Source organism: Macrobrachium nipponense, chromosome 6 (genome assembly GCF_015104395.2).
Source record: "Macrobrachium nipponense isolate FS-2020 chromosome 6, ASM1510439v2, whole genome shotgun sequence".
NCBI lineage: Eukaryota > Metazoa > Arthropoda > Malacostraca > Decapoda > Palaemonidae > Macrobrachium > Macrobrachium nipponense.
The window spans coordinates 84017832-84041096 of NC_061108.1; the positions used below are offsets into that span (position 1 = coordinate 84017832).

The 23265-nt window shown below is 34.8% G+C and overlaps 1 protein-coding gene across 1 annotated transcript in view; it reads left to right on the plus strand.

Moving 5' to 3' along the window:
* Nucleotides 1-23265, plus strand: part of LOC135216376 (coiled-coil domain-containing protein AGAP005037-like) — a 1031334-nt gene that overhangs the window by 266609 nt on the left and 741460 nt on the right. Inside the window, exon 4 of the mRNA XM_064251640.1 lies at nucleotides 3562-3744. Within this exon, the coding sequence (XP_064107710.1) occupies nucleotides 3562-3744 (183 nt within the window). The remainder of the gene's footprint in view (nucleotides 1-3561; nucleotides 3745-23265) is intronic.

The window sequence follows — 23265 nt, forward strand, 5'->3', positions numbered from 1 at the left end:
ATCAGCTTCCACAATGAATTCATAAACAACAAAGTTTCAGTATTTCTTAAAAGTGACAAAGACCTCTTTCAGTAAATAAAGAGACAGTATTTCATAAAGCTGACGTGAGCTGTTGCAACAAACTGATATGCAACTGAGACATAATATTCCACAAAACTGTCACTGAGCTTTCACAAGTAATTCAGATTCAACAAAAACTCAATATTCTAAAATATTGACAGGGATGTTGCACAAATTCAGATGAATGAATGAAAGTGATATTGAGCTGTCGAAACAAATTCTCATGCAGAAAAGAGATAATCCAAAAACTGATATTGAGCAATTGTAACAAATTAACATGCAATGGAGAACGACAATATTCCACAAAACTAACATTGAGTTGTCACAACACATTAACATGCATCGTAAAGAGACCGTATACCAGAAAAATGAATATGTCACACGAAAATGACACACGCTTCAAAAAGAGCGGAGGTTTTCCTTAAAACTGACAATGAACTGTCGCATTCAATTCACATGCAACAAAGAGAGACCGTATTTCACAAACTACATAGAGTTGAGCGGTCGCTGCAGTCATTACTTTGCAAAACTGACAATAATCTGTCGAGTCGCAACTCATTTGCACATATCAAAAAGAGAAAGAATTCCACAAAAGTGACAATGAGCAGTCATTAGATTTACATGCTACAAAAAGGCTCCCTATTTAACAAAACTGACACCGAGCTCTTAGAAATGGACGGTAATCCACAGAAGTGACAATTAAAGGCCATAATAGAAAATTACATGCAACAAGGAGAAACATTTTGTTTGAAACTGACATTGAACTGCTGCTATGAATTCATATGCAACAGAAATAAAGTGTACTTCATGAATAACACTGAGGTCTCACAACAGATTCATATTCAGCAAAAAGAGACATTCCACAAAGCTGAAAGCGAGATGTCATAGCGAATTCACCTGTAACAGAGGAAGTTTTCCACAAACTGACAATAAATTCTCATATGGCAAAGAGTCAGTATGCTACAAAACTGACATTGCTGTTGCAATAAATTCATATGGACAAAGAAAGAGAGAGAGAGAGAGAGAGAGAGAGAGAGAGAGAGAGAGAGAGAGAGAGAGAGAGAGAGAGAGAGAGAGAGAGAGAGAACCAACATTGAAATGTCAGAATAAAATCACATGCAATAAAGAGGAAGAATTCCAGAAAAAAGTACTTTGCACTTTCACAACGAATTTGCATGCAAGGAAGCGTCAGTATTCCGCTGAACTGATTCAAAGCTGTCACACAACAATTGACACAAATGGAAGAAAAAGAGAGATCATTATGCAAAAGATGACAATGAACTGTCAGAACAAATAAGTTGTAATATTAAATTCAAAGCAGCAACGGGAGATAGAATATCAGAAAACCTGGTCCTGATCTGTCACAAGAAATTCTAATACAGAGTGGAAATTATTCCATAAAAGATTATCTCTATTTATATGTGACAAATAGAGACAGCATTCCGTCAACCTTCCAGTGAATTGTGTCTGTGAATTCACATGCAATAAATCTGTCACTGAGCTCTTGCAACAAATTCACATGAGCCAAGAAGACAGTATTAAAAGAGAAAAAAAAAAAACTAGCAAAAAGCTGTCGTAACAATTTCATATACTGAAAAGATATACAGTATTTCGTAATATTTCTACCCCTAAATAAACAAAAGGATTGCCAAGAACCCCCAACAAGTATTTCCATCACAGAAATGAAATGACTGCCACTAAATGCACATTTAGAAAATAACAAACTAATAATCACAATAGAAAAACTTCTGATAGATGTGTTTTTAGTAAGACGTAATTTAGTTTTGCGGATGGTTAGGACTTACATGTATACAATATAATTTAAACTTGCAAAGCACATTAAGTGATACTACGTTTTTAATTTCGGAATAACAACAGCGGCTTAATTTCTCCGTCTGTGCCTAAGTGTGTCCGTCTGCTAAGATTTACCTTAAGTAAATACATGGCATTAACCTAAATCTTGGCTCACTTTTATCATTTTTCCTCTAAATTTATATTTGGAATCAAAACTAGCACCACCGTGGACAATGAGTAATTGCTATATATCATACACACAGACACCTCGGAAATTAATGGTAAGAACATCGCCAGATGTTTTTCCACTTTCAACTCCAAATGATAAACGGAAACCAAAAGTAACAAATACGGAAAAGTCTAATAATTCACAACGGGTTGTTATATCAGCAACAATTTTATATATAAATGCATGCTCACATAAACGTGATTTAATTAGCGCCAATAAAAGAAGCCTGAGGACGTATTTCCGAGCTTCTCATTTTTTCTGATCTTCTTATAACAGATTTATATTTTCAGGTGAGCCGATGAAGAATTAGAAGAATCCTCATTTAAATAATTATAATGTTTTTCCTTTTCGTCATATAACAAATTGCATAATTCTTACGTTTTACTTTTGAGATTTAGATCCTCTGTTAAAGAACTAACTTTTCTATTGAACAGCTGCTAAGAGTTTGGTTTTCGGAATATTTTCGTTGATGGTATGTTATATCTGCGCACAAAAATTAAGAAGTAGAAAGCTAGAAAATAGATTACAAAAAATTCTTCATCTAAACAAGAAGGGAATACAGGTGATGATTATGTACAATGCGCAAACACACAACTTTTCAAAGATTAATTCGCTTGTTTACTCCCAAAGATCCACTGTATGCATTTATCAGTATGATGGTTGTATGTATGCATGTATGAACACGCATGATTATGTGTACGTTTGTATGTGTGAAGGTTCTCTACGCCAAAGATGTCTTTTTTCGATATTCATAGAAATTACCATTGCTATTAAAAAGTGTATAACCACTGAATTCATTTTGTGAAATCAGAATTTCCCTCATAATTTGTTGCATTTCATAATGGTTGTAGTAAATAAGATTTGAAAATAAAGAAATGAAGCAATATACAGTTAAATATGATATGTCACAGAAGTGAAAAAGGGCTGTAAAATGTCCACATTTTTTACTTGCCTAGATTCTTTTGTATTTATTAATTTTGTATTATTTCTCTTCTCTTTCCTTGCATGTGCCTGATGCCTCCTCACTCCACGGTGTAAAATCCAAAATTTCATCTACGAACGACGCGACTCGATGGAAACTGCGACCATAATACTACTGGGACCAAATTCCTTCTTGCGGTACGATCTATTTTCAATTTCGTTTTTTTTCTTTTTTTCATTGAATTGAATTGATTTCGTTACGTTTCAATTTCCAAAATGATTCATTTCAATATTTGTTTCTTCCATGTCATACTTCTGATGGTTTCATGTGTGCCATGAAAACCCCAACATTAATTTTTAAATTTTTACATTGAGTTATTGAATACTTTTAAATTATGTAAATATAATTATATATACGTACATTAATATTAATGATTTTCTTTTATTTCACGATTACTTTACATGAAACTGACTTCATTTCCACTCACTTAACACTGAATAAAACCCGTCGACTGATCGCCGTCACACAATGTCACATCACTTTACGCAAAACACAGACCAAAAGTTCTAGTGATTCAGACCATTCCGTGGGCGGCCTCCGGACGGCATCTCTAGATCGCCTAGGACGTCGATCGCATGCCCACTCGGCCGCCCACGCCCACGTTCACTCCCACACACCCCATTACACCCTTCCTCGACGACCGCACAATGCCCAGAGATACTCCCAGCAGCCGACAAAGGTAAGTGATGACGTCATCTCGTAAGTGATGCAGGAGTTGTTTTCAGGACTTGTCAGTTTTCCCCCACTGTGGATAACTCTAGACGCCTCAGGCTCTTGATGGTTGTGTAAGGATAAGAAAGGGCCAAGGCTTCAAATGTTCTTACGTACGTCTTTCTAAGATTTGAACATCGTATACTGATATTTCGGTGCGTTTGAGATTAAGCTGGCCTTATGCCAGCCTCGGGGATCAAATGTGGTAGAATGCACTTAGGGAGACATTTGACCCCCGACGGGATAGTACTAAACACGGCGAAACGGTGTAGAAACACGCAGGTAGACCGCCCACTAAAGTAACACCGATATTTTTCTGTACAAATAATGAGTTTATTTTCTTCTTTTTTTTACCCAAAATCCACGTTCCTTGGGAGGGGCTGATTATATATCTTCTCTCCATGTAAAGTCTTCTGTTAAAGCTTAGTTGTAATCTTGCTAGACAGTCTTACATTGTTGATGATAAAGTGTATATTATTTCTAGACGGGAGGAAAGAAGCTGATATGGTTCAGTGTACTTCAAATGATGTATATAATTATTCATTTTCCTTATTTGAACTTTTTTTTTGCACTTTGCCATCTCTAAAGTATGTATAATATCGCGATTCAACAATTTTTTTTCTAGGAAGTGAAATTGTATGTTTCAAAAGCCTCGTAACGAATAAGTTGTGCCCATAACGAGTGAGGGTTCTCTGTGTGAGACCGGAATCCTTTATCCGAACAGCTTTCCCGAATCCACGGAAGGAATGCTCGACCATGCAGAAGGTACTACTGTTCGCATTCATAAAAAAAAGGAAAAGCTTTTGTCTCTCCGTTTTCCCGGGGTCTCTCTTTCCAAACAGTTACACTAGGAATACGAATCGTCTTTATTTTCCCCTTTGTATTTTCCCCTACCTTCCCTGTCCCAAAAATTTGTCTTTGAATCTACAGTGTCCTTATCTTCCCATGGTTTAAGGGAAAAATGAAAGATAAAGGGGAAAAGAGTTGAAACTAATCCAGAAAAAGATATTTGTTCGTATAAATAGTATATGTATATATATACATACAGATATATATATATATATATAAATACACAAATACACACACACACATATATATATATATATATGTCTATATATATATATATATAATATATATATAATATATATATATATATATATATATAATGTAGTGTGTATGTGTGTTTGTGCCACATACTTTTACAAGTATTGAGCAATTTCAACCAAATTTGGTATCTACATATAACTACTCTGGGGGTAAGGCATCACTGATACCAAGGGTGGGGTGTGGCAAGAGGGATTGGAAAGGGGTAAAAATAAAAATAACTGAAAACGACAGATATTAGTGTATAATCCATAGTATTTGAGGTCGCTGAGATTATAATGACCCTCCCGATGCCCTTCAAGTCCCAGGTTCAACCCCAATAGGAAGGGGGTTGGGAAGGGGTGGGAAGGGGATGACACGTAAAAATAATAGAAAACGATAGATATTACTGTCTAATCCATAGTTTTTGAGGTTGCTAAGATGAATAGTGACCCTCCTGATGCCCTTTAAGTCTAAGTTCAACCCCAATAGGAAGGTTGGGTGGGGTGGGGTGGGTTGGGAAGGGAATGGCATGTAAAAATAACCGAAAATGACAGATATAGTGTCTAATTAATAGTGTTGAAGGTCGCTGAGATGAATAGTGACACCTCCGATGTCCTTAAAATTCAAGTTTAGCCCCAATAAAAAGTGGAGTGAGAAGGGGGTGGAAAGGTGGTGACATCTAAAAATAACTGAGAACTACTGATATTACTGTCTAATCCATAGCTTTTGAGGTTGCTGAGATGAATAGGAACACCCCTGATGCCCTCTTAGTCCAAGTTCAGCAGCGATAGGAAGGGGGATGAGAAGGAGTAGAAAATATATTAGTGTCTAATCCATAGTTTTTGATATTGTTAGGGGCCCTTCAAGTCGAAGTTCAGCCCAAAAGAATTAGCAGTGAGAAGTTGTGAGATATAAAATGTCAAAAGTGCTGGGTAATGTAGCTGAAGCAACTATCTTAACAGGAAAGAGAGAGAGAGAGAGTCGAGGGGGTTTGGGAGGAGAGGGAGTTGGTTGTCATTCAGAGTTTTCCTGGGCAGCGCCGGTTGGCGAACTAGTATATATTTATAATTTTTGAAGACTGGCCGTATCGTAATGGGTTCCCCCATGTATAATGCAACTCCATACAGGACATTATAAAGTTTCAGTAAAAGGATGAAGCATGGGGGTTTAACCATAAGGGGGAAATAGATTAACTCTTGAATTAGTTAATCTATTATAAAGTTTCAGTACAAGGCTGAAGCGTGGGGGTTTAGCCATAATGGGGAAATAGATTAACTCTTGAATGATGGAAGATTATACAAAAGAGGAAAACTTGAAGAACCAGTCACTGTAAATATTAGTGCTAGACTTGCTGATATCTGGAGAGCAAAAATTTACTTTGTAGGTTGGAGGAACAGAGGTTGTACAGGGCAACAAGAGGGCGGGTGATACTTTCTTGTTTACTGCATGGAACTTTGGAAACAGTTATTACCTTCCAACAGAAGAATAGCCATGAGATACGATATAAAGGTAAGGTCCTTTATCAGCCAAGGTACTATGACAAAACAAAAGAAGCCCCCTTATCAGGACAGGAGATTTGTTAACAGAGACAAGTACAACCAATATTAATTTTCATTAGCAGGAAGACCGGAAAAAAGTAAATATCAAAATATTCACACCAGGTGATCTCTCCCCTACAACTTTGAATAAACGGAAGAGAGGAGAGGCTGGAGACCATTTTCATAAAACAGATTAAAAAGTGTATAGCAAAATAGAGAGACAATCAGGAGGAAACTGTCTAGTGAGGCACTGAAATTTCTTTAGATCAGAGTTGGTAGTTAATAAAACAAATCGAGACGGTGTGAGCTAAGGAATTAGTTGTGCGGATGATATAGTAAATGATATAAAGTTTGAATAAAAGGGATACATTAGAGAGGTTCACTGATAAAGAGTAAGCAAAGGAACACGGAAAACATGGATCAGTGATTTCACCATTAATCATCCAATCAAAAGTCTAGCAAGGAGTTTGCAGAGGAGTGAAACTAGGAGTGGAAAGTTGAACTATGGGGCACTATCCTCCAGCTTTTGCATATGAGATAGACGTTCTCTGGTGGATATTCTTTGTTGGGTGGCTTATTAATTATTTTAAGCTTAATCATTTGATTCAGATGGCCAAAGAAGGAAGAGTTGAATCGTCTTAAATGACCTCATGATATAAGAAGTTAAACAAATCTTACAGTTTGAGGGTTGGAGCTGATTACCCTTGTCTACATTCAACTAAACCAACGTTTGTTTCAAAGGGAATGCGATGGAATTGGATCAGTTTGCAAGAAATTCCTCCAACCAGGAAGAAAGTCTATATCATTGTGTTGGAGGGTTTTTAAAAAGCGTGACTCATGTAAACTTTATGAGCAGAGAGTATAAGTGGGGAGTAGGTATAAAAGATGACCAACTATGAGGGCAAGGATAATTTTAAATACTAGAAGGTTAATCAGCATAACTGTAATATTGGGATGAAGAAGAAAACTTAGAACATTAAAACAGGACACCCAATTTCTTGGAGGAAGACTTAGAAATTTGAATAATTTGATATCCCCTATCACATTTCCGAAGTTGTTTGACTATAGAAAAGAATGGTGAAATTAAGAGCAAGTCAGATTAGCATTAAAAAGTAAAAATAAATATAAGCTTTATCACTGAGGGGTAAAGCCTCAGCAAGTTTCTGTGGACGAAAAGGCGGAAAATGTCAATAGGAATGGTGCAGGAAAGAGAGGTTGATCACATCGCTGAAGAGAGAATAAATTTTGTAAGAAGGGTCGAAATGACTGCAGGTACAAAATGAAAATCAATATGAATGAGAGAACAGTAACTGATTTCTTATAAAAATCCAAATCAGGATAACAAAATTATGGAGAAAATGACATTGAAAGTAGAATATAAGAGATTCATAAATTTCAATGTTGATGTCACTGTCAGAACAGAAATCACCTTTGAAACAGAAATTGAGCAGTGTGCAATTCGAGACAGAAAAAAAGGAAGGAAAACTTTGCTCGATTGCTACGTTTAAGAGGAATGTCGGGAAGGTAGAAGATCATTTTTTTGATAAAGAAAAGTTACCATTAAAATCCTCGATATCAGTGAAATTGAAAAATTAAGCCTGCGTGAATGAAAAAGGGTATAAGAATTCATATGAAAAATGAAAACTCGCATAAAAGTGAATAAGTACACATTGTAATCCTAAAGGAACATGAAAATAAGGCAAAAGCATGATAATATATAATAACCATAACACTGATCAAATAGACACGCCAGAATGATACACACCTTCCTAGAAGAGAAAAGTTGCGTGAACAAATAAAAGGAAATTGGGGGTTTATGTACTGAAGTTAAGTGCGGTTGATAGTGATACTGATATCAAACGGGTACCGAAGAAATGAGATGTAATGTAAGACTGATATGTGGAGTGTTATGCAATTGCGCACTGGATCTAGTGTCTATTCACTGCTGTCAGGTATGGAAAGAAACATCCACTGAACTATAAATCTAAAGATTCTGTTTGTTCACAGGTTGATGGTTTGTTTAGATTAAAATGGATTTGTCCCAACACACGTTTAAACTCTGAGTAAGCTAGTAGTGTTAAGGGGGAGTTAGAGGCCTAATTTGGACCTCTGAATATGCATTAACCACAGAGACTGCTCACAGGTCGAAGAAAATGGTTATTTTGTCTTATTGTTTTTAAGGGTGATCAGTAATGACTAACAACCAGAATAAACAATCTTCGGAAGAATGAAATTCATCATGTGTCTCTATGGTATTCATGACATAACAGATACATGGGAATGATTTGTATTGACTTTGATAGCGTTTTCTAGAATTTGAATAGATTATTTAAGGAAGGGTTTCTAAATGAAAGCCTGTAGCACAACACATTGGTTTAGATCTCAAAATGTAACAATTTTGAAATTGTTAGCCTTTATGGATAGTATTTGTTTGATCAGGTTGCCGAAATCCACTTGTTATTATATTAGATTGTGAAGCGAACAGTGAGTTAGACTCACGAAAGAATGATATATCATAGACACATATTTTACTGAATTCTATTTCCAAGGTAAAAGTAATAAGAGGATGAAATATGATGCTGAATTACGCGAAGTTTAAGAAGGTAATTAAGCTTCGTCTAATTATTTCCAGAAGATATCTAGGATTTAACACTTCAGAGCGCTCACTTAAACAAAAAAGGAAGAATTAAGAAATAGCTGACTTGAGAGAAACACATTCTCATAGTCTGTGGTATTAAATAAAAACAATGAGGTACATAGTAAAGTATAGGCAAAGTGATCTAGGTCCTTTCTGGCACCACCGAACTTGTTTAAGTAACTGTCAATCTCATCCAGTCAATCTCATCCACAGACTTGAGGCTTAAAGATGAATTACATTTTCATCTATACAGGCAATACTTCCTACTATGTCCGTATATATCTCATGGAATATTCCTCTTAGGGATAACATATGCTGTGTTTTATATTTGTTTTTCCATTGCTGAATTGATAGCGCCGATACTAATTGCATTTGGTACTAATCTTATGTGTTACGGAATTCATTTTAGTTAATGCCTGAAATCGTGCAGAGAACCATATAAAGAATTAACCGCTGCCTTGTTTCGCAAAGCGTAATTCGTTATATATTTATATATATTATATATAATATATATATAATATATAAATATATATATATTTATAATATAACAATAAATAATATATATAACCTATATATATGTATAATATATATTATAATATATATAATAATATATATATTATATATATATTAGGTATATATATATATTATATTATATATATATAATATATAATATATATACACCTATATATATATATATATATTATATATATATAATATTATATATATATTACATAATTATATATATAGTATTACCATATATATATACTATATGCAATATATATATTATTATATATAAATATATAATATACTATATAATAATATAATATATATTAATAATCAATTCAAGCTACAAAATGGTCCTTTAATATCCTAATTCACTTTACCTTCCCAAATGATATTATTTTCATAATATGTAACCTGAAGGGGAAAATTTTTTAGTTGAATAAATAATTTCCGTCCCCCCAATGGGATTCGGAAACCACTGTCCAAGTGGATCGGGGACGAAATCAAGGGACAAAAGTCCAAAGGTGAACGCTATCCAATCAGCCAACAGAAGTAACCGCTATAAGTTCATATCGATTCTGACCTTACAAATCACCCTCGAATCTTCCGGTGTCTTTCGTATTAAGAAATCGATATGAAACCCCGTCTACCATGGTTTAGCCCAAATTCGAAAGCGTTTTGACAGCCACGTAGCCTTTTGTTTATGAATAATTTACACATCGAACCGTGATCCATTTATATATCAATTCAAAGCTACAAATGTCCTTTAAATAATCTAAATTCACTTTAACCCTCCCAAATGATATATTTTCTTTTATATATGTAACGCGAAAGGGAATTTTTTACGTTGATAAATAATTTCGTCCCCCCATGGGAATCGAAACCACTGTTCCAAGTGGACGGGGACCGAAATCAGGACAGTCCAGTGAACGCTATCCAATTCAGCCAACAAAAGAACGCTATAAAGTTCAATATCGATTCTGACCTTACAAATCACCCTTCGAATTGAATTTTTTATAATAAATGGAATCAAAGCGGTTCAATGTGATAATTAATTCATATATATAATTATATATATTAATTATATAATAATATAATATTAATATAATAATATATATAAATATATAAATGTATATATATATATATATATATATATATATATAATATAAATGTATATATATATATATATATATATATATAATATATAGATATATACAATAAAATTATATATACATATCATATATAAATATAATATATAAATATATATATAAATATACCTTATAATTATATATATATATATATATATATATACCTATATATAGATATATATTATAATATATTATATATATATACCTAGATAGTTTTATACTATTAATATATATATATATATCTATATATATGGCCTATATATATTATTATAATATTATATATATAATATATTATATATATATATATATAGATATATATATAGAGCATATAATATATCATATCATATATAATATATATAATAATATAGATATAGATATATATATGTATTATTCATACTTGAAAGACAGATTTTAAAGAATTTAGGAGATAATTAGATATTAGAATAATAACAGTTACGAGAATAGATAACTGTTTTATTTTTCTCCAAGAATCCTTGTAATCAAGGTTGTGGCACCGAGGCGAGTTCTCTTTCCAGAGAAATACTGGAAAGTTGTTTCTACGTGGCTGACTTCCAGCGCGCCTCTCGTTTGTATACGATGCGTCCCCGATTCCTTTTTTTTTTTTTTTCCATTTTCAAACAGAAACACGAAGCAGACGCGGTCCTTGATTTTAGCTCCCTACTTTTGCATAAAAATTCATATGGTCTAAGAATCTCATACTGGTATTCCATTTGAATGTAGCGTATGCCGAATAGGTATTGTCTAGAAAGTATGAGCGTTTTTATTTAATTGTTTTATTTATTTACCGAAAGATCTATTGCATAAAACTTCTTGAGCGCGCATCCAAGTAATCAGAATGAATAAAATTATTCAAAACGAAACACCTGCCTTTTTTTTTTTTTTTTTTACTTTTGACTAGCAAAAAAAATTTTTTTTATTAAAACGTTCAAATATTTGCACGTCTCGTCAGTGGAAGAAGAAGGTGCTGGTGCTTAATTTAGCAAAGTGATATCATGTTGAAAGCACTTATAGGCACTAACGAGTTGCTATTTTTAGTTACTTTTGACTTCCATTATTCAGCTGTCGATCACAAGAGTTGCTTTTCTTGTAATTCCTTTTCGAAGCTCTTTCAAGGCTTTATTGTGAACGAAGTAATTTTCTGAATGGTCCTCATTTGAAAGAACTACGATTTTTTTTCCATTTCTTAAACGCAAGGATTTCTTTGAAATGGTACGTGGCGGTGTCCAAATGTTGATTTGTTTTGGCTGGAAGTGGGTCTTTGGCCTGGTGGCAGTCCCTTGTCAGACCAGTCACTTGAATCACTAAAGTTAGCGAATGGGACATCACTCTAAAAGTCATTCAGGTGTTGAAAATGAATAAGGATGGTGGTGGAGTCCTAGTCAGTGGGGTCTAACCGCAGAGTAGAAAGAAATTTTGAGAACTCTGTGTAGATACAGTCTAAATTGTCTGAGTACGTTTCGTCAAGTCTTGTCAAGTGACTCCTGGAAAAGTTCTTATAACTTGGTAATTGTAGTTCCAGGAACATGGCCGTTGTGCCGTGCTGTAATTTCCGTTATAACGTTGCCTGAGGTCATCCTTAAGTTCATTTCATAGTTCCATGTTGTTCTTTAAATCTATTCATGAGTGAAGCCTAAGCAAAAATCTTGTTTTATTTTTCTTGTGAAGTTGCGTTAGATATTACAGTGGAATGGAATAATGCAATGTTATATAAACTAGACTAATTACACATTTTGTTTGGCATGAATAACAGGACTACTTTACATTTGCAGTGTGTTAATTTTTTTGCTGTCAAATGATTTACCCTCATTAAGAGAGAGAGAAAAAACGGTGAAGACTCGTGCCGTAGCATATGAATCTTCTAAGTCTCAGGAGGTTCAGTATAAAATCCTGATGGGCTAAACTTCCTTCTTTGACCTCAAATCCTTTTTTGTGGTTTGATTTCGCCCTTTTCGGCTGTAAGTAGTAGGCGATGGTGCTACTTCTTCCCTCTTCCCTCTTTCGTTCCCACTTTTTTCTGATTTTATTAGTGCTCAAAATTTTTTTTTAAATTAAGTATTTTCATTTCATCTCGTAAGATTATCCCTATCATACCAGTTACTTCTGTATTTTATGAATGATTTAAACCTTCTTCTTGAAAGATTTTTTATATAACAACGTAATAAAATCTGTTTTTCTTATTGTAGCGACCCATCTTTTTATGGATTGCTATGTGTACGGCTATCTGGACTATTAAAAAACATCATTAAACTATGCTGATAAACTGTGAGTCTTTAGAGATTTAACTCAGTATGTGATAGATTACCGACATTTGATTAATGGAAATCATATAATCTTTAACATTACTACCAATTTTCTCCATACTACCAAACTTTATTGAATTTTTCACTATGCAATAGCAATTTATTTCTTTGTGTAATGGTTCTCTTACTATTTTGAACTTGTTTATCTGGCAAATATCATGTCTATCTCTTATGTGATGTTGTGATTAATATTTCAAAATAAAGTTACTCGATGCGTCGCTTTGTTAGCATTCCATGGAATATTCGTCTCTTTACTAGCTATGATTTCTTCACAGGCGTAGTAGGTGTAATCCTTGAATCCAGAGAAAGCTACTTTCCATATTATTGAAGGTTGTATTGGTATTAGTACAAATGAATGCCTGTTCGGAAGTTCGCTCAAGGTCGATTGCCTCAGAACACTAAGTAACAACTGCTTTAAAGACAACGAATATCCTGAAAATCCAAGGCACTTGAGTGCTCCAAATGTAGAATGAATCTTAATTGGTAGACAGACCGATATCTTTAGACTGAAATGCCCCAAAGCCTTCATGTTCAATACGAAATACCTCTCAAATATGTTTAAGAAATTATTTTGTAACCTTTTACATTATCACCATTTGATTTCTGTCTATTTTTGGGACTATGCTGAATATTCTCGGACTTGCGTTTCCCCATGAATTATATACAGATATATTTCATTTTCTGAGAGCATTTCCAAAACTCTTCTCTCTCATGAAATCAGTTCAGAATGAAGACTTTTACGTCTTTTTTCATAAAAATTGAAATCTTACCACACTTAATCTATTATTTATATATATAGTATAATTATAATCTATTATATATATATATATATAATATATATAATAGTATATATATATATACATATACACATATATATAGTATATATGTATATATATATATAAATAATATATATATATATATATATATATATATATATACGAATAAATGAGAAAGTTTGCCCGTCAGGATTTTATACTGAACCTAACGAGACTTAAAAGAAAAAATCAGTAATAATAATAATAATAATAATAATGAATTATACTTTTAGAAAAATAGAATCCACCGTACTCAGGTGAACCAGAACTCCAGCTCTTGGTATAGTGGCAAAAAAACATATATTTTTAAATTTTAAAAAAATTTTTTTAAATATTAAAATTTTTTTACTATATAATATATATTCGTATAATATATATATATAGATATATATATTATATATTTGTATATAATAATTTTGGATGTGTGCGGTTATATTAGAGTCCTGTAAAATCACCAAATTCCACAGCTTTAAATATTTTTGCCACTATACAGAATTGAGTTCTGGTTCACCCGAGTAAGGTGGATTCTATTTTTTCTAAAAAGTATAATTTAATTTATTCATATTTTTATTATATTATATTATTATTATTATATTATTATTATTATTATTATTATTATTATTATTATTATGATTATTATTATTTTTATTTTTTTTATTTATTTTTTTTTGGTCTATCACAGTCCTCCAATTCGACTGGGTTGTATTTATAGTGTGGGGTTCCGGGTTGCATCCTGCCTCCTTAGGAGTCCATCACTTTTCTTATTATGAGCGCCGTTTCTAGGATCACACTCTTTTGCATGAGTCCTGAGCTACTTCAGCCTCTTGTTTTTCTAGATTCCTTTTCAGTGATCTTGGGATCGTGCCTAGTGTTCCTATGATTATGGGTACAATTTCCACTGGCATATCCCATATCCTTATTTCTATTTTCAGATCTTGATACTTATCCATTTTTCCCTCTCTTTCTCTTCAACTCTGGTGTCCCATGGTATTGCGACATCAATGAGTAATACTTTCTTCTTGATTTTGTCAACCAACGTCACGTCTGGTCTATTTGCACGTAGTATCCTATCTGTTCTGATACCATAGTCCCAGAGGATCTTTGCCTGATCGTTTTCTATCACTCCCTCAGGTTGGTGTTCGTACCACTTATTACTGCGAGGTAGCTTATGTTTCATGCCTCTTTTTGTACCATAAACCGCTTGCTATGTGGTTTATGGTTTGATTTTTCGTATTGCATTTCCTACATATGGGAGAGATGTTATTTCCATCTATCGTTCTTTGAACATAACTGGTTCTTAGTGCCTGATCTTGTGCCGCTATCATTCCTTCGGTTTCCTTGTTGAGCTCTCCCCTCTGTAGCCATTGCCATGTGTCATCGCTGGCTAGTTCTTTAGTCTGTCTCATGTATTGTCCGTGCATTGGTTTGTTGTGCCAGTCCTATGTTCTGTTTGTCATTCTCCTGTCTCTGTATATTTTTGGGTCTTCGTCTACGTTTAGCAGTCCTTCTTCCCATGCACTCATGAGCCACTCGTCTTCACTGGTTTTAGATATTGCCCCAGTGCTCTGTTCTCGATGTTGACGCGGTCCTCTATACTTAGAAGTCCTCTCCCTCCTTCCTTTCGTCTTATGTATAGTCTTTCCTTATTTGCTCTTGAGTGTAGTGCTTTGTGTACTGTCATATGTTTCCTAGTTTTCTGGTCTATGCTGCGGAGTCTGCCATCGTCCATTTCACTATTCCTGCGCTGTATCTGATTACTGGTACTGCCCATGTGTTTATGGCTTTTATCATATTTCCGGCGTTGAGTTTTGACTTGAGTATCGCCTTGAGTCTCTGCATATATTCTTTCCTGATCGTGTTCTTCATCTCTTGGTGTTTTATATCCCCTCCTTCCATTATTCCCAAGTATTTGTATCCCGTCTCATCTATGTGTTTGATGTTGCTCCCATCTGGTAGCTTTATCCCTTCAGTCCTTGTTACTTTCCCCTTTTGTATGTTGACTAAGGCACACTTTCCTATTCCTAATCCTTACAGTCTCGATTAGGGTATCTATTTCCTTGATACTCTTACCATACAGCTTGATGTCGTCCATGAACATCAGATGGTTAATTCTGTTGCCTCTTTTCTTGAGTTGGTACCCAGCGTCCATCTTCTGCAGTACTTTTGTCATGGGAATCATGGCTACTACGAAGAGTAGTGGGGACAGTGAGTCACCCTGGAAGATCCCTCTCCTGATATTAGCCTCTGCTAGTCTTATTCCAGAGCTTGTATGCATTACATTCCAGATGCGCATTGTATTTTTGAGGAAGCTGATGGTGTTTTCCTCTGCCCCATATATTTTCATGCATTCTATTAGCCATGTGTGTGGTATCATGTCGAAGGCTTTCTTATAGTCTATCTATGCCTTGCTTAGGTTGGTTTTCCTTCTCCTACTGTTCTTCATTACCATTTTGTCTATCAGGAGCTGGTCTTTTGTGCACCTACACTTCCTTCTGCAGCCTTTCTATTGGTGGGGGATGGTGTTTGTCTCCTCTAGGTAGTTGTATAGCCTTTCGCTGATGATACCTGTTAGTAACTTCCACATTATTGGTAGGCAGGTGATATATAGGCCTGTAGTTATCCATTTGGGCGCATGGTGATTTGTGATACAATGCTGGAGTTGTTCTGCTATTCGTGGGTGTAGGGCCTTGAAGATTTTGAGCCAGTATCAATGGACTTCATCGGGACCTGGGGCTTTCCAGTTTGGCATTTTCTTTAGTTAGTGTCTGACTGTGTCTGTCGTGATCTCAGTGAATCTTTTTTTTATTCTCCCTGTTTCTTCTTCCTTGACTTCCTGGAGCCATGTTGCATGATTGTTGTGTGATACCGGATTGTTCCATATGTTTTCCCAGAGTCTCTTACTTGTTTCGGCTTCAGGAATTTCTTGGTGATTGTCTTAGTTGGCTGTATAATCTTTTCTGCTTGGTTCCGAATAGTTTGTTCTGTTGGCATCCCTTATTCCTATTCATGTACCATTGGATCTTATGTGCTTTGGCCATAAGCCTCTGTTTTACATCTTCTATTGTGTTGTACTTTGTATTTCTCGTTCAGTTCCTCCCTTGTTTTCTTGCTTCTTAGCCTTTTTTCTGCCATCTCTTTCAGTTTACTCAAGTCAGATCTCATCACCATGATTTGCTTTTTCAGGCGCCTTTTCCAAGGCGGTTGCTGTTGGTTTATGTTGGGTTGGTTGTGTTGATGGTGTTGGTGTTCGTATCCCCATCATTTCTGCTACTAATCTTGCTCCTGCATATGCCAAGTTATTTGTTTATGTAATACTGGTTGTGTGTATTATTCCCATCATTTCATTGACCTCACTTGTTTTCTTCCTTAATTTCTTGGTGTTGTAGGCTTTCATGCAGGGGATCTTTATTCTCTCTGCATCTGGCTCCATCCATTGCCTGATCTTTTCTGCCCATTCCGCCCTCTCTGTTATTTCGTCGGTGTTTCTTAAAGTATTTACGCATAAAAGTTTGTGTGCAGAGTAATGTAAGTTGCTTTAACACTCCTAAAATCCTTATCCCTCATTAGTATTATTATTATTATTATTATTATTATTATTATTATTTTATTTATATTTTTTTTTTGGCTCTATCACAGTCCTCCAATTCGACTGGGTGGTATTTATAGTGTGGGGTTCCGGGTTGCATCCTGCCTCCTTAGGAGTCCATCACTTTTCTTACTATGTGTGCCGTTTCTAGGATCACACTCTTCTGCATGAGTCCTGGAGCTACTTCAGCGTCTAGTTTTTCTAGATTCCTTTTCAGGGATCTTGGGATCGTGCCTAGTGCTCCTATGATTATGGGTACGATTTCCACTGGCATATCCCATATCCTTCTTATTTCTATTTTCAGATCTTGATACTTATCCATTTTTTCCCTCTCTTTCTCTCCAACTCTGGTGTCCCATGGTATTGCGACATCAATGAGTGATACTTTCTTCTTGACTTTGTCAATCAACGTCACGTCTGGTCTGTTTGCACGTATCACCTTATCTGTTCTGATACCATAGTCCCAGAGGATCTTTTCCTGATCGTTTTCTATCACTCCCTCAGGTTGGTGCTCGTACCACTTATTACTGCAAGGTAGCTGATGTTTCTTGCACAGGTTCCAGTGGAGGGCTTTTGCCACTGAATTATGCCTCTTTTTGTACTGGTTCTGTGCAAGTGCCGGGCATTCGCTTGCTATGTGGTTTATGGTTTGATTTTTCGTATTCCACTTCCTACATATGGGAGAGATGTTATTTCCGTCTATCGTTCTTTGAACATATCTGGTTCTTAGGGCCTGATCTTGTGCCGCTGTTATCATTCCTTCAGTTTCCTTCTTTAGCTCTCCCCTTTGTAGCCATTGCCATGTGTCCGTGCATTGGTTTGTTGTGCCAGTCTTCTGTTCTGTCTGTCATTCTCCTGTCTCTGTATTTTTCTGGGTCTTCGTCTACTTTTATTAGTCCTTCTTCCCTTGCACTCTTGAGCCACTCGTCTTCACTGATTTTCAGATATTGCCCCAGTGCTCTGTTTTCGATGTTGACGCAGTCCTCTATACTTAGTAGTCCTCTCCCTCCTTCCTTTCGTGTTATGTATAGTCTGTCCGTATTTGCTCTTGGGTGTAGTGCTTTGTGTATTGTCATATGTTTCCTGGTTTTCTGATCTATGCTGCGGAGTTCTGCCTTCGTCCATTCCACTATTCCTGCGCTGTATCTGATTACTGGGACTGCCCATGTGTTTATGGCTTTTATCATATTTACGGCGTTGAGTTTTGACTTGAGTATCGCCTTGAGTCTCTGCATATATTCTTTCCGGATCGTGTCCTTCATCTCTTGGTGTTTTATATCCCCTCCTTCCATTATTCCCAGGTATTTGTATCCTGTCTCATCTATGTGTTTGATGTTGCTCCCATCTGGTAGCTTTATCCCTTCAGTTCTCGTTACTTTGCCATTTTGTATGTTGACTAAGGCGCATTTTTCTATTCCAAACTCCATCCTGATGTCCCCAGATACAATCCTTACAGTCTGGATTAGGGTATCTATTTCCTTAATGCTCTTACCATACAGCTTGATGTCGTCCATGAACATCAGATGGTTGATTCTGTTGCCTCTTATTATTATTATTATTATTATTATTATTATTATTATTATTATTATTATTATTATTATTATTATTATTATTATTATTATTATTATTATTATTATTTCTGCAAAGTTGATGGTAGTTATTAAAGTTCCAAAATAATGGAATCGTGAAATATTAAGAGGGTTTGGTAAACTCAATAAATGTAACTAAGGGTTCAATAAATGGCTGTAGAGTCTTGAAATAAGTCAGTTGAGAAGAAATTAAAATCTTAAAAACCCAGTGGTTAGGGGTAATCGTTAAGTGTTAATTGTTCTAAAACAGTAAGGGTGCATTTTCCTGGAACTTTAGACATAATGAAAGCTACACAGTCATTGCCGTCTGTGTGTGTTATTGTTGATGCCTTTGGGTTTAATTTCTTAATCGATCAGTTTCCCGGACAGGGCTTCATAGTATTTTACATTTAATCTCGACAGCTGCAGGTTTTTGTCGATGTTAGTAAAGGCTTCCGGCGTATAATGATAACATACACGCTCATATTTTCATTTCTATATTATATATGAATGAGAATACAAGCGTGCAAGTGTTTTTTTCATAGCATTATAACTGATAAAATATTCTCGAATGAGTGAGATTTCTTATTTCATTCTTTTTAGAAACCTCTTTTTCTAAAAAGAAAATATAACCTTTCTAGTTATTTTGTTCTAGTTTTCACTTCTACACTTTTATACTTAAGTATCGTATTTAATCCACACCTTAAATTCATGTGATATAAATTTTTCTGTTTTAATTATTGTATTTAATCCACTCCTTAAATTCTTGTGATATAAGTTTTTCTGTTTTCAATCACATTCCATAAAAAAGAATTCATATCCGTTTTTGGCATTTCACCATCTTTTCAGCTTTTTACCATTATTTTTTTCTAAGGTTTTTATTTCTTTCATTCCTGCTTTTTATTTTTTTTTTTATTACCAGTTGTCCTCTCTTCGAACAATGACTCTTTTCTTCACCTTTATCTTTTATATTGTCTTTTTTCTGGGTTTACTTTACGGTTTTATGGCCTTCAGCTTTTTCTGTCTCCCTGTGAAGCCATCTTGACACTCCAAATTTTTTTATATATACTATATTTTCTCTTTTACATATATTTCAGTCGACACAAGTGATGCAACGTTTTATTTTCATCCTTTTGGCATTTTCGTTTCACTATTCATGAAATATACGACATTTTTATTACTTTTTCTCCTCAGGAAACTACCTGGGTCCTTTCTATTGTTTTATTTTCTTTTTGTCTCGCTTATTTTCACTTTAACGTCACTATATTCTTATTCTTCGCCTTTCCATTTCGTTCCACGTTCTTTCATTGTATTTCTGTAACTGTTGATCTTGATCCTATTGTTTGCTTTTTATTCTCCTTATCACTATCGTAATTATATTTATAGTTCTTTTACCTTAATTACCCGAACTTTGGTAATTATCACTTTTTGAATTTTCTGCTCTTAGGCCATAATCCTCATCTGCATCAACAGATGATTAAAGCTGTAATCTTCATTACTAATATTATATTCTTATCTTCTGCTGATGCTGTGTGTTGGTCCTGGGGCTATTTTCTTCGATATCAAACAGTGGTTGTGTACGCAGCCATGCCTCAATATTTACAGCCGAGATTCGTGCTATTTTAACATTGCTGAAGGAAATTCAAGTCAGTAGAGAGAAAAACTGCGATGGTTAGAATCTATTCTAAAAAAAAATCATCAGCTTTTAAAACGTTACAGGGTTGGTCGTTTTTTGGAAGGCGATAGGTCTCCAAGATTTTTCACTCAAGCTTAGAAATTGGAGGAAGAATGCAGTGTCACTCGTGTGTGTGTGTGTGTGTGTTAGCAATATCTCTTAAGAATAAATGAAGAGAGTTCAATGAAACTAGGTTTTCTCTACAAGAAAACATTCAGGAACAGTAGACTAGTTAACTTATAGTTTTCGTAGATATCGTCACAAATCTGGGCCGATTTATCCCAAAATTCAAGGTGGATGTATTCGCCAGATTTGACCAGGCTTTCCCGCGTTTGAGATAGATCTCCTGATAACACAAACCCGTAACTACATTGAATCCTGGTTGTTTAAATGCTTCATCGTCTCAGATCTAACTGACCTTGTAGAGAAATGCGATTTTTCCAGTGCTCTTCTTTATATTAGATTTGGCACTCACTGTAGATCTTATAAAGCATGAACCATCAAGAACTTTATCGAGTCTAATTCGCTGGTTCTTTAGAGACCTTTTCTAATGTAAAAAAAAAAAGGATGCTTGATAATTTTCCGGGGTGGACTTAATGAAGATAACAAGGAAACAACGGACAACACCAAACTTGCATTGTTACAAAGCTAGAGTGATTTGCCATGAAGATGGAAGGCTTTGTATGACTGGCTGGTTTCCATTAAACTGGTCATTTACAAACGGTTTACGATGAATGATTAGTTCCCTTGACTTTGAGAGACTTCTTGATTGGCCGTCTTCGGAACTTGACGTGATTCCTGCGGCAACTGAGGCGATAAAGACAGCCATTGTGTTGTCAAGATTCTTGTCTTTTCTTTTCAACTATAAGTCCTGTGTGAAGATCTGGCAGAAATGAAGTTCTGATAAAGTTACCTTGAGGGTTACTCTGTTTTGTTTTAAACTTGTAATTAACGTCTTTGCATTGTTTAGTAGCATTCTTTTTCTTGATTTAAATACCATCGCGTCCTAATTATTATTTTTATGTCCGGCCCTGAAATGATATTACATGTTCATAAACGATATCATTATTTCCCTCTGCTGAAAGTTCCATGTTTTTATCATGATAATCATGTTGCTCATCATAGTAAATATCACCATGATTATAACTAAGTGTTTGGAGTATGGCGCCCCGCGGGGAAAAAAAGTTTAAACATCTTTTTTGTGTCGCTGTCTTTGTGGACACTGAATTAGGCTGTACGTACACCAGATTAAAACTATTTTAAACGCAGTTTGCCTTTATGCACACTCTCCTTCCTTCAGTGCCTTCCTTTAGGGTTTTTGATGAAGAAGTAAAACAGAAAATAGAAAAACGAACAAGTAAAACAGAAAATAGAAAAACGTTAAGATTTTTACAAGCTGAATTCCCTTCTTGAAGAATAAGATGATAAAACAAAATGAACGAAGTCATACGAGAGGTTCCATCCGCCCTTGTCTTGTCAGGTCCTGGCCCAGACTTTGGTTGATGACAGTTAAATGATATAAACTCACGTTATTGTTTTTTTTTCATTTTGTTGTTGGGAATGCACAATGCCATTTCTCTTTTTCACGAGGAGCTGGCTTTCAGAGCTTTCTTTATCATGGTTTGTGCTTATTTACATTGTCTCAAATTTTACAATTCAGTGGAACTGAGGTTTCTTTGCAAGGAGTTGCAATAGTTTTTTTTCCTTAGAGACAATTAAGTGAACCTGACCGAGAAGACACTTCCGTGTTTTCAAGTTTTTATGGACTTGATAATATGAAGTGGTTGTCAGTGTTACAACTCTCAACATCTAGATTTTATTTTATAATTACTTGTATAAAGTACTCTCTTTTTTTATTTAAAGATTATCCTTTTAAGTAAATGATTCACAAAGAATTGTTTATGTGATCCACAATTTTATAAGCAATTTTGGGCATATAAATTCAAATAATTAAGTTGGTGAAGTAAAGAAGGCTGTCTTTGAAGACTTTTTTAGGACATGGAAAATAAAAAAAAATATTATTTTTTGCAAAAGGAAATGAAAAGAGAATGAGGCAAAAACTCATTCTTATCTATTAAAATGTTGTCTTCCCACAATAAAAATCTCACACCAACTAAAAATGAAGAATACTAGACAACTAAATTTTAAGTGAAAAAATAAATAAATGTCTGATGTTGGGAGCAGGCTCACAATATCTAAGTGAAATTGATATACGAATGTTCTAATCATATCAGAGCGACAGCTGTTTCAGTTAAGACACATTTTACGTTTGCATGAGATATTTTGTGAAGTAGGAGCTCTTATTCATTTAATCAAATGAATAACGTTTTCATAAAAAATCTACCTTGACCTGGTATCAAATATAACGAGTAATAAAGGTGCCGAAATTTTTCGGCGCAACCGAGTTTTCTGTACCTCGTATAATGCTGTATGAAACTCTCAGTCACGGCCCATGTAACTTTCAGGCCCGATGGTAGCCTGCGTTGTAGGCACTTATACTGGTGCCAGACGAACGATCAAGGCTAACTTTGACCTTAAATGAAATATATCCTACTGAGGCTAGAGGGCTGCAGTTTGGCATGTTTGATGATTGGAGGATAGCTGATCAAC